The sequence below is a fragment of the Folsomia candida genome, unplaced genomic scaffold (assembly GCF_002217175.1).
Source record: "Folsomia candida strain VU population unplaced genomic scaffold, ASM221717v1 Fcan01_Sc018, whole genome shotgun sequence".
NCBI lineage: Eukaryota > Metazoa > Arthropoda > Collembola > Entomobryomorpha > Isotomidae > Folsomia > Folsomia candida.
In genome coordinates, this window is record NW_019091210.1 from 2,525,904 (window position 1) to 2,538,843 (window position 12,940).

Sequence of the window (12,940 nt, forward strand, 5' to 3'; positions counted from 1 at the left end):
TCGACCACGGCGAGTGGATCATCTCTTCTGCCCATAACACAAGTTCCAGACATATGAAACGATGTGGTTGATGTCTGCATGATGTAGCACTTCCAGTAGTCGTCCGAGTCAAAAGGATAGGATTGCATGCCTTGAACTTCCGGTAAGAAAACCAGGTGAATGCCGAACATTTAATAAAATATTAACACTTAATCTATGAAAAATCATGAATTATCTTAAATAATGCTAACTCTCAAGCAAACCGTCTAAATCGATGGGATCTGTACAACTTCCCAGGTCAAGAGTGACCAATTTCTTGAGAATGCAACAACTGTAAGGGGAGAGACAAGGAAATCACTTTTTTAGATGCACCAAAAATATCCCTCTTATTGTTTTAAATGCATAAATGACTACACTCTTTGCTTATACCTACACCGATTTTACTTAAAGAATGCAAATTCAAGGGATTAGTAGTTCCATATTTTTATGAAATTACTTGTTACAAGTTCTTTTCAGGTTTAGACTCCCAACTTTCCAGCCGAGGCATTTCTAGCGATAATCTTTCCCAAGTTGTATGGAACACGAAAAAAAAGGCAAAATTTCGACAAATGCAATGTATTAATTTTTATTTCCTGTTTAATCTCCAACTATAAAATAGATACATACATATGTACATACATACGTAGAAAGAACTCTGTAGTATCAATTTTTAGAAATCAGATTGAAGAAATGTTTTTAAATTTGATATATTATGGATACGTGCAAAGACGTAAATATGTACATACATACATCAACAAACTTAATACAATTACAAACATTCCCAAATCAATTAGGTTTACTTTATCCTGATTTATGAGTGATTATAATTAATAATTATTTAACGATTTAAATGGGCTGATTATTTTTTAGCAAATTTGTTCCCAGTACAATTATTGATTTGCAAACATATTTAATTGAACATATAGAATGTCCCCCATCAACCTTGGACCAAGATTACCCCCACAATCCCCCCATATTTTCCTGCACTTTTCCAATATCCCCCTTAATTTCTTCCGTCGTCCATCCAGCCTCTTTTAAACGTTCCAGCTGCCACTTAAAATTTGTCAACTCAGTCTCCCCCAAGGTATCTTTCTGCATTGGGGAATCAAGCAGCAATTTCGTCCCCAACCTGACGGATTCAACGTTTACCTTGTCTGTCGCCTCTGAACCTAACTCAATATTCACTGAAAAAACGAAGACTATCTGCCAAACCATGCATTTCACCCAGTACACAGAAGAAAGCGTGCCCCCTTTCGCCCTAGTGATTAGAGATACGTATAAATCAAAAAACAATTGAATCTCGGCTGAAGAATCTTGGAGGAAACCAGACTCTACGATCTTCTCCACCCGCTTTAATAAATTGTCAGAATCTTTCTCTTTACTCTGATTGATCGACTCTAGATATTTTGACCCATACTCGAAAACTTCGTCCACCTCGGGGGAAATGTTTTCATTTTTCTTGTCACTAATCCAAGCAATGAAAAATTGGAGGATTAACTTGTTGTAGCGACGCTTCACCACGTCGACGACCCGAGAGCGCGGGAATTTTGAATTACTCACCAAAGTGATGAGGGCACGGTAAATGTTATCCTCGCGAGATGGCGTCTCTTTCCAAACGATTTCGGTCAGAATAAAGTCCCACGTTTCGTCCGAGATTGGAATATTGATTAAAACTGCGTTCGCCAAGGTTCCATTGTCATCGAATTGTTCATCGTTTAGCAGATTTTTCCATAAGTCGAGCCCAATATTGGTTGAGAGAGATCCGCCCCATTTTTCCACTGTGGCGGACATCATGTCACGGAACGAGATTTTCTCATCGTTTCCCATGTTTGAAGATTCTCTGACTTGGAAGTCATTAATTTTTGTGAAGGTTTCGCCATCAATGTTAAATCCAAGCTGGATATGAGAAGTGAAAGTAGTGCAGAAAATTTGAAGCGGTACGATTTTCTTGTCTGCTACCTCGACCGCGGTGATTATCCGATTTTCGAACAGGGTGCCAAAATCCGACACGAATTTATTCTTGACATCGACATCCACAAAATTCTGTTCCGATCCGGCGCAAATTTCGACAAGTTGAAAAAGTAGTTGTACAAATTTGTCGAGATTATCGGTTTCGATAACATGTTGTGTTGATTCGAGCAAATTTTCTGCACTTTTCGCGGTCAGGGTTAGTTTTCCATTATTTTTTCGCAACTCCTTGAAAACATCGACATACACTTTATTGTCAATCGGATGTAGTTGCTTGGTCGTCATGGCAACCACGCCGTCCACCACGTCGCCTATGAAGAGTCCCTCCAAATCTGCGAAACTGAGCATTTCCACCATTTCTGCGACGTACCCGGTATCCTTGCAATTTTGCAAAATCTCCCTCACATAGGACATCATCAATCCGGTAAAATTTACAATTGCCACGGTAGGACTAATTTCCCTCATCATTTTCAAAAGGTCGACCGAAATTACGAACTTCGACGAATACAAGGAATGATGGACTGCTTTCAGGATTAATTTTATCATCGAAATCCTCACAGTTTTGTCATCCTCTTCCAACACTGCAAGAATCTTTTCGAGCAAATCTTGAAATTTTTCCATATCAAGCTCCGTGGTGATGCAGAATTGGAACAGTGTTACTAATTCGACTCGACCTTGATTTTTCAGTTCGGAAGGGACCACTTTCATCAGGGTCGATGCCACTTCGGACAGCCACGTATTACCCTCGGTAAAAGTATGCAATTTATATTTTGCAAAATTGTGATGGCACTGGCCCAACTTTTTTGCTGCGTTGGAAATCCAACTTTGTCGAGAACAATTTGCAAGAATTTGGCGCAAATGGGGGTTATCTTGTCTCCATTTGCAGCCACCCAAATGGCCACATCCTGCCCGATTGGGCCACCTTGGCAGGCGACGTGTTCCTTAAAATCGGCGATAAGTTTGACAGCTTTCTCGTCACGAGTTTTATCGGGGGAAATCCTGTCGAGAATTAGCGCGAGTTGGTTCGTGTAATTGAATTGGTCGGAGAAAGCGGGCTGCATGGTGATGAATGTCTTTATCGCGTCGAAAATGGCCCACATGTTGAAACGGGAGGAGAAATGGGAAGCGAATTTTGAAATCGTGTCCCCCAACGCGGCTGTGGCTTCGGATCTGATGTTTTCCTTGGCACTCTTTTCCTTCAGCAGGATGCCCAATGTGGTGTCGAGTCCTGGGGGGAAGTCAATTTTGGTGGTGGTGGGATCGTAAGTTGGGCGTACTGGGCTGGGGGAGGGGTTCAAAAAATATGTAAATTTATGTATGAAATCGTACGTACATAAAAAGGAGATTGTTGCACTTACTCTAAAATCATTTTTGTGAATTACTTTGAAACAATGGCGTGACTTGAAACTGTAATTTTAAAGTTTTAAAATTTCCTAGGGTAAAACAAAAGGTATCTATGAGTAAATACTTACATCAATATGCTCATAAATCGTTATTTACTTACATACATTAAGAAACAGACGTGCGAAATATGTAACTTTGTAGGCGTCTTTTTAAATGTTAAGTTATAGAGTTTATAGAAATCTATTGATTTATAAATGAAATTTGATTAATGAATATTCACAAATTTTGTACACTCACTCAACTAAGTGCAAAACGTGAAATAAGGTTCAAAATAGAAAAGTCGATTGAAGTCTTCTGATTAAACATGGATTTTATTCCTTGTTGTATGTAAGTATAATATTTCTTAAAACTCAGTATCTATTTTCGCTGCTGCACACTTCTTGGTCAGGGAGTGAATGGATGGGTATGAATATTTTAAGAAAACTGAGGACGCTACTAGACAAATAAATATATACATACATCCAGTCACTATTTTTACCCAGTGTTCGCCCCATTGCCAGCAGAACAAAGACCTTTTTTACCTATGGGTGCATTGTTGCTCGAAATTAAGTCTTGTCTACATTTATTTATGCGTCTTTAAAGCGGTTACCTTATTGAAAATGGTAGTGAGATGGGTTCGCATGACAAAGGGTGCACGCTGTGCTTGTCTGGACAATTCCTTGAGCAGATAGGTAGATTAGTCCGGTGTTATCAGATTAGTTGACTGGAATATGATACATTTAAATACTTTGTCTGACAAGTGAAAGTGATAAATGTTCATATGCACTTTGTACTAAATTATCTAGATAAATATTTATGCATATGATGCATTGCAGCTTTTCCTTACTTAATTAATTTTGTAATAAGTTAAACACTTAATGCGGTTGGACGAAAGTCTTAGTTTTACTGAACTTTTATTAATTCTTATTAAATTTACATACACTTTAATTATTTTGTAAGGTTTTGATTGAACTCTCAAACTTTCTCAATTCAGGTTTATGGCATAATTTAGAGTTCACATTTTCTCATAGACGTTAAGTTGTCATAATTAATTTTAATTTTTTAAATTTATCTTAATTTTTTTACAAATAGAAATTACGTAGATTACGAAGATGTCTATGTGTACTTAATTATACGCTTATTGGATACAATGCAAAGTAATTTATAGTAATTGATCATTGAACAAAAAATGTAAATATTTCCCCCAAGTTAATTAATACAGAGACTCGATATATTTCAAATTGATCAAGTTCTTCGTATAGTCCGCTTTGCTCATTAATGCCACGGATTCCATTAAATTATCCCCGTCTGCCATTGGGGTAGGAATCATTCGCAAAACTCCATCGCTTCCCCGCACGACAGGTACATATTGCCACGTTGACCGATAATCTAGTCGATACATGGCGACTCGGATGGGCTCTTCTTCTCTATGGCCGGGCGCCATCGTGCACGAAACGATGGTCAAAGCTGGTTCTTCGTGGTTGCTTCCTTCGATGAGTTCGTAATCAGCTTGATTATAAACTTCGATCGATTGCCCGGCAATTTCCGACATTGTGGACAAAGCTGGTGCCAAGAGGTGCACGCCTTCCTCCACGGTTTCGGCATGTTCTGCATCTCGGTTCTTTTGACGGCCTGGAAAAACGTTAATTTTATATATTTAGATAGGTGTAATTGTAATTTCAAAATCATAAAAATTTGTCTTTGTAATGAATTATTTTACGTATTTTCATAATATTTCAATCTTCCAATTTGCAAATTAAATACGCTAGATTTGCACTATTATGACTCACACCGTAAAAAAGAATAGGAGTGTGTGGTCAAAATTAAAGAAAATGTTTTGTATTCCTCTTAAACAACAATAACCGTTTTTTTGTTTTACTAGCTTTGAGAACTCTTTATTGAACTATTTAGCAATTTGTAAAACTTTTTGCCTCCTATTTTGCGACAGGATAAAAAACCATGCAAAAAAGAAATAATGAATTTTATACTCTCTATCAAAACCTGATTTAGCCATTTAAATGAAACCCTTACCCTTGTAAATGTCCCAGATTGACGCTTGTGGAAATCTTTCCGGATGACCGAGCCCCTTCTGAATCTCGCCCAATTTCTCCAAGACATCCTTATTCTTGAAAACCTTCATATTGCTGACAATCTCCGACATTTTTTGCTGCGTCTTCGGCACAATGATTCCTTGCACGATAATGTCCGCCATTTGGTCGGCTATTTGAGTAGCCAATTCATCAATCAACTTTTTCTTATCGCTTTCATATTCCGTCTTCCCAACCGGGTTTTTAATGTAGGACGCATCCGTCGGGTCGGGCTGGTTGCTTTCGTCCAGCTCGGTTCGAAACCGGGAAAAAAGATGGTCCGTGTATTTCACAATGCTCGTCACAACGCCGACCGTTCGGTACAAGTCGACGAATAGTTGAGCCCAGTTTTCAATAACTTTCGCCAATTTTACTGCGGGTCCTTGCTTATCTTTTTCTATTCTCAGTTTTTCCGCGGCTTTATCGGCACAGGAGAGGAGGGCAGAGATAAGTGATTTTTCAACTGTTGGGTGTTGCAGGACCAGCTCATCTTGTACGATTTTGATTAATTTTTCGTTCTTCATTCTTCTAAGGGCGGTCTCGTAGCTTTGTTTGGAGGTGTAATTTCCCAAGTATCTGCCCATAGAGGTACCCGTCCAGCCATCCGTGACCTCTTTGGTGACGCTATCAATGACATATTTTCTCAACTCCTTGGCAATCAGACCTGTTCAAAAAATAGTTATTCATTCAATTTAAAAATTAGGAAAAAATAATTCAATCATTATTAATTTGAATTTGAAAATAAATTGTGAACAAATTATTGATCAAAATATATTGAATAAGGCATGAATAAATTCTGAGTAAATGAATGTAAACAGGTTTAGTCGTAATCTTACTTTTCAACAGTGGCATCAATTTGCTGTTAAGTATCCAATCGAGCCCTTCCAGCGCGCCGCGACGTGCAAACTCCTTCGCGACAAGTTTCACCGTAAACGCGGCCTGCTGTGCGCGCAAGCTTTGTGGCGTGACACGTGTGATAAAAGGTTCCGAAATGCTTGTTCTTATCCAAGTTGCTAATTTTCCTAGGAATTCTCTAACTGTTTTGAAACTATCGGTAACGTATTTTAGAGCTTCGGGTAATTTTAGCTTGTTTTTCGCTGAGACGAGGAATTCCCAAGCGCGCGTGGGTTTAATGGTTTCCCAAAATTTGTTGATTTTAATTCCCAAAAGTTTCACTAAATCCCACGCGTCTGTGCCTAAGTTTCGAATATTGCGCCACAACATTTCAAAGAATTCCTTGTCACCTTTGCCAATTGTTTTTACGATTCCTTTCAGTCCTGACCAGACTCTTTGGCCATCCTCGAACATGGTTTTGAATCCCAAGCCGATGTCTGTCTCTAAAAATTTGTTGCCCCATTTTGCAGCAAATGTGGCTATTTTTCCACTGAATCTTGCCACTATGAGACCTAAGCCGCAAGTGGCGACCATTATTCCTATGGTGATGGCTTTGTTTGAAAGAATTCTTGCAGGCTGACGTAATCCCCGTTGATGGCGGCTTTTATCGCAAAGCCTAAGTCGAACATACCATCGACGACGAGACCCATCCCCAACACACCTCCTGCAAGGACAGAACAATTTAGTTAAGGTTAAAAAATTGCAGTTTTTGGATTTTATCTCGAAAAAAGCGTGTCCATAATATTAGTAGGGATTATTGATATACACATTATTACGCAAATTTTGAGCTATCTCAGAGTGCGAATATTTAGCTAACTAATTGTATAAGTGTGTCTACTCTAATTAACAGGTTTGTAATTTTACGTGCGGTGTGGTTTATAAACTGAGGCATTTTACGTAGTCATTTTACAATATAAAAAGGAAGCCTTGATCAGAGCAAGTTAACAAAAATTGTAAGCTAATTTCCGTCAGAAATATTGGCAAAATTCCGTATACGTTTATAAATTTAGATAATTTACAAGTTTTACAGTGTTATTACTGCAAGAGCTGCCTCGATAGGTTAACGTTTTAACAATTTATAGTAAATTGTACAAAGTATGGAAATTATTTTAAAAACAGTTACGTTAAATGTTTCCCAAAAATTCATGCACTTTCACAAAATCATGCAAAAAAAAGACATCGTACTGAAAAAAATCGTATAATATAACTAATTTGTAACACTGTTAAGATTTTAGATTGGCAACTTTGCTAAGTTTACAGTTTCGTTATTAAATTATTTCATTGATTTGTTGTTGCAATACCTGTAAATGATGCCAGCAATGCACCTACGGTCACTTCGATAAGGCAGATCGAAACGACGGTGAACCAGGTCCACCAGGGCGTCGGTTTGTTGACAACTTCAATAAATCCGATCAGTCCGGATTCCTCGGCTTCTTGTAATTCCGCTTTCGAAATTGAGTCATCTTTGTTCTGCGCCCGAATATATTCATCCACCGGGATCAGTTTTGCAGTTTTTACTTTGGGCTATATTTTAAAAACCGTTTAAATAATTAGTTGGGCATATTCTTAAAATTTTGGTGACATTAAAAATTCCAGGAAAATAAATAATTTTCTTACATCTTCCAATTCCTTGAGCGCATTTTGTGTCGATTTCTGCATGAGTTGGAGTAAATGAACGTGTCCTTTGACTTGTTGGGTGAATTCGGGATCTTTCTTATCCTTGTCGGCTTCGACCTTATCTTTCGCCTTGATATTCCCATCCGCATAGGGGTTGACTATCATGGCCCATGGTTGGAGCACACGAATCCATGAAACAAATGATCATCAAAGGGGCGGTTTATGAAAAGCGGAAGGCCGACCTAGAAGAAGAAGAAAGTGAGAGGAAGCGCTCTATTGAGGATTTCGCCTTAATCGACAAGGAAAAAGCAACCAAGAAGTGGGCAGCAAATGTGGATGCAGTATTTTATTCTGAAAATTCTACATCAGAATCGGAAGAAGAATTGTCCGATGACGAAACCCCCATGCATCATCCCCACAGGTCCGCAACAATTAAACCCCAGTCCACGTCCCAGAAAATACTCGCCAGACAAGTTCAAGGAAGAGACTTGTCTCAATTTTCTGGGAAAATAGAAGAATGGCCAGCCTTCATCCTCGCCTTTGAAAGCTCAACAACAAACTGCCAATTCACGGAGGGAGAAAACTTGATCCGACTGCAACGATCACTGAGAGGAGAAGCATTGGAACTCGTTCAGTGCCTACTTGTCGACCACAGAGGAGTCAGAATCGCCATCGACAAACTACGGAAGAGATTCGGGCGCCCAGGTGTCATTATGAAAACAATGATGCAAAAGCTACAGCAAATTCAGAATGTCAAGACTGACAATTATGAATCATGGGTGAAGCTCGGAACCGGTATGGACAACTTGGTCTCCACGATCAAATCTCTTGGTGCAAAACAGCAACTATCAAATCCTTCACTTGTGGACGAACTTGTGAAGAAATTGCCTGCTCAAAAAGCTATGGAATGGGAAAAATTCAAATTGAGGAAGAAACTGGAATTTCCCTCATTGTCAAATCTTGCCAAGTGGTTACAGCCTACGGTGGAAGCAGCCTACGCACTGTGCTCAATCCCCGGAACCTCTGCAGAGAAATTGTCAAGTGATAAGTCAAATCACGACAACCGACGGCAGCCAGCCAACCAGAGAGGAGTCCGAAAGAATGGTCATGGTCACGACCGAGAAGAATGAAGCCAGACAGGCACAATCAAATCAAAGAGGGACCGAGCGTAAATGTCACTTCTGCAACGGGTCACACGGGCAGCGACACTGTCCCAAATTTAAGGAAGCCGATGTGAACACACGCTGGGCCATGGTCAAGGAGAAGAGATGCTGCATAGGGTGTCTCAACAGGGGTCATCGCATGCACGAATGTCGAAGCAAACGAGTCTGCGGGATTGAAGGATGCCAGCAAACTCACTGTCAATTACTCCACAACAGAAACGCCAGAAACTCAGAAGAATCATCCCATATTACGCAACAGCAAAGAAACCAGTCGTCTGAACAGGAAGTTGCTCTCAGTGCAGTCAGCGGACGGAGTAACCGCAACATCAATTACAACGTGATTCCAATCTACGCCAAGCGAACAGATGGACAATTGTTGCCGATGTACATGGTGCTGGACGGATATGCATCGCTCACATCAGCAGACAACTCAATTCGACAGCAATTGAATTTGGATGGGAGGAGACGACCTCTCACGGTGCAAGGATTCCAATCCACCACCACCACGCCAAACTCGTATGAAGTGGATATCGAAATCGTGTCAAGATTGGATGGAAAATCTTACACATTACGCAATGTGAGAACAGTCCCCAAGTTGGATCTGCCAAGTCAGTCACTAACAACAGAAACCCTGAAACGATTCTCGCACATTGAAGGAACCCCTATCCTCGCTTATCAAAATGTTGTCCCAACTATTCTCGTTGGAATGGACAACTTCGAGCTGCATCTGCCTAAAGATTGGAAGAGTTGGAGAGCCAGCAGCAATTCGCACAGCAATGGGATGGGCATTAGTGGGGCCGACCGCCTCACCCCCAAGGAAATCGCATCATGCATTTCATATCAATGATCGACCTGATGACCCACTACATCAATTAGTCAACCAATTCTTCACTACTGAATATGTAGGTGTCAAGCCAAATCTAGAGAAGCCAAGGTCAAGAGATGACATTAAAGCCCAAGTCATTATGGATCCGACAATACGACGAGTTTCGCACGGATGGGAGAGCGGACTGCTCTGGAGAGATGAAGATGTGAAACTTCCCTGCAACAAGAATTACGCATTTCAACGCCTGAAGTCCATGGAGAAGAAGATGGACCAAGACCCTGAATTTGCACGCCAGTACGTAGAACGAATTCAAGAGTACCAAGAGAAAGGATTCGCCAAAATCCTGCCGCCAGAAAAAGCCGCAATCGAAACAAGCCGCACTTTCTACCTGCCGCATTTTATGGCCTACAACGCCAAGAAACCCAAGAAGTACCGCTTCGTTTTCGACGCCGCCGCCAAAGTATATGGGAGAAGCCTCAACGATCACCTCCTGCAAGGACCAGACAAATTGGTGTCCTTACCCGGCGCTCTGCTCAAGTTTCGCCAAAGGAGAATTGGGGTCACAGGGGACATTAAGGACATGTTCCACAGAATAAAGATCCGGGAGGAAGACGCTTGTGCTCAACGCTTTCTCTGGAGAGGAATGGATCGCGACAGAGATCCCGACGTGATGAAAATGGGCGTCCTGATTTTCGGAGCATCCTGCTCACCAGCCTGCGCCCAAGAAGCCAAAAATAAGAATGCCGAGCAATTCAAAGAAGAATTCCCCGACGCCTACAAAGCAATAGTTCATCGCCACTATATGGACGACCTATTGGATAGCTACGACACGGAAGCCCAAGCAATTCAAATGCAAAAGGACATCTTTGAGGTCCACCGCCGAGGGTCATTCCATATCTGCAATTGGCTATCGAATAACCCAGAAGTCATGAATGCAATCCCTGCAGAACTTCAGTCAAAGACAAGTGAGAGTCTCGACATCAATAAGGAGGACCAGATTGAGAGAGTTTTAGGACTCTTCTGGATGCCGGAGGAGGACAACTTCACCTTCTGCCTGAAGTACCTCAAAGTCAGTGAAGAGGTCATGAAAGGAAGACGCATTCCCACCAAGAGAGAAATACTTTCACTCGTTATGTCGGTATTCGACCCACTCGGATTCTTATCCACACTGACAATCAAAGCCAAGATGATTTTGCAAAGAACTTGGATATCAGAGATAGGATGGGACGACGAGATTCCATCGTCTACTCATCAAGCGTGGAAACTGTGGCTCACACTATTGGAAAGTATCACAGAGTTCAAGGTACCGAGATGTTACTGCCCTACTTTCTCTCGGTCGACAGATAACCAGCTCCACATCTTCGGAGACGGAAGCGAAGAAGCGTTTGGAGTCGTAGCTTACTTTCGGATCGCACACGGTAGCCAAGTAACTACAGCCCTGGTCATGGCGAAAGCAAATGTCGCCCCAATTAAGCACCTCACAATCCCACGTATGGAACTGCAAGCCGCCGTAATAGCAGCACGCCTAGCCAAATTTATTCAAGATCATCATGATGTCGACATCCACAAAACGGTATTCTGGAGTGACAGTCAAACGGTACTGAATTGGATCAGAGCGGACGGAAAACGCTATCAACAATTTGTTGCAAGTCGCATTGGAGAAATCCATGAGCTCACAGACGCTTCGCAATGGAGGTGGATTTCCACAAAAGAAAACCCAGCCGACGAGTTGACAAGGATGAGTAGCCATTGCGATTGGACATCACAAAGCAGATGGATAAATGGTCCAGAATTCCTGAAATTAGAAGAGAATCTTTGGCCTACACAGAAGCGCACCAGCAAGAATGAGATGACAGCAGAAGCAGAATTAGAATTGAAAAAGGAGCAAATTCTACGAATAGAAGAGAAGAGAAAGTGCAGCCTTGACGCATCAAACATCTCATCGTGGACACGACTGATCAGAGTCACAGCGTACATCTTGAGATTCATCGCCAAGATTCGCAAAGTACCTTCACGAACGGGAGCGCTATTTCCCTCAGAATTACGTGGAGCACAAATGTATTGGAATCGAGTGGCGCAAATGGAATCATTTCCCGACGAAGTAGCAGCACTGAAAAATGGAACCAGTCTGCCAAGCAAGAATATGCTGACAGGATTAAGCGTAAAGTTGGATGACGGATTATTACGTATAGCAGGAAGACTAGAAAATGCAAATCTACCGTTCCGCCAGAGACGACCGATCATCCTCAGCCGTCATCATCCCTATGTCAAGCTATTGGTGCAGTATTTTCATGAAATATGCGGCCACCACGGTCAAGAAAGAATTTGTAACGAGATTCGACAACAATATCACGTTATTGGACTCCGAACTGCAGTCAGAGCTGCCCAAAGCCGATGCCAAAGTTGCAAGAATAGAAGAGCAGTACCAATCCCACCAGAAATGGGACAACTTCCCAAGTTTCGCGTCGAGAACCCCGGGTATCCATTCAACATGACAGGTTTGGACTACTTCGGGCCTATTCAAGTCACAGTCAAGAGAAGTACAGAGAAACGCTACGTCGCCCTGTTGTGCTTGTGCTTGCTTGCTTGTGTAGCAAAAAGTCAAGACAAAGTCGTATGTAAACTCGGGCCACTATTTTAGCCAGTGAATGTAAATGTAAGAGATGATGTGTTATCAAGAAAGAGGAGTTTAGTCAGGGAAAAGAACAAAGAAATCCAGACCCGATCGACCCGAGGAGGAGGAAACTTACCTTCAAACTAACAGCTAGCTTTTAAATATTTCTCGATATTTTTAAACAACTAAGGTCTCAATTTTAATGTCGATATAAGTCAATCTATAAGTAATCGCCCTATGTAAAATAAAGCTCCGTTTTGAGTTTGTAAGCCCAAATTTAAGTAGTTTTCGCGTATCATTTCGCACGAGTGCATTTACGCCTACTTCGGACTCGGCATAATAAGACGGAGCCACCCCCATCGCCATCATA

The 12,940-nt window shown here is 41.3% G+C and overlaps 2 protein-coding genes across 3 annotated transcripts; one reads left to right on the forward strand and one right to left on the reverse strand.

Moving 5' to 3' along the window:
• Window positions 1–460: 460 nt before the first annotated feature.
• On the reverse strand, window positions 461–3,774 carry LOC118437979. 2 transcript variants are annotated; one of them, XM_035857589.1, is made up of 3 exons: window positions 3,495–3,774; window positions 3,345–3,419; window positions 461–3,267 (listed from the first exon to the last, which is right to left on the reverse strand). In XM_035857589.1, exon 3 carries the CDS (start codon window positions 2,692–2,694, stop codon window positions 973–975), a length of 1,722 nt encoding a protein of 573 aa, XP_035713482.1. In that variant the 5' UTR covers window positions 2,695–3,267; window positions 3,345–3,419; window positions 3,495–3,774; the 3' UTR covers window positions 461–972. The 2 variants fall into 2 exon arrangements, with proteins under 2 accessions (XP_035713482.1, XP_035713481.1); XM_035857588.1 differs by having other exon boundaries at window positions 3,491–3,774.
• Window positions 3,775–9,218: 5,444 nt separating this feature from the next.
• LOC110857133 lies at window positions 9,219–12,597 on the forward strand. The gene is made up of 2 exons (XM_022105737.1): window positions 9,219–9,921; window positions 10,037–12,597. The coding sequence occupies exons 1-2, from the start codon at window positions 9,219–9,221 to the stop codon at window positions 12,595–12,597; spliced, it is 3,264 nt and encodes a 1,087-aa protein (XP_021961429.1).
• The last annotated feature ends 343 nt before the right edge of the window (window positions 12,598–12,940 follow it).

Coding starts and splice junctions, on each gene's coding strand:
- LOC118437979 (XM_035857589.1), bottom strand. CDS start 2,694: ATGAAAGTGGTCCCTTCCGAACTGAAAAATCAAGGTCGAGTCGAATTA.
- LOC110857133 (XM_022105737.1), top strand. CDS start 9,219: ATGGTCAAGGAGAAGAGATGCTGCATAGGGTGTCTCAACAGGGGTCAT. Junction 9,922..10,036: donor CAGCAATGGGATGGGCATTA/GTGGGGCCGACC, acceptor CTGAATATGTAG/GTGTCAAGCCAAATCTAGAG.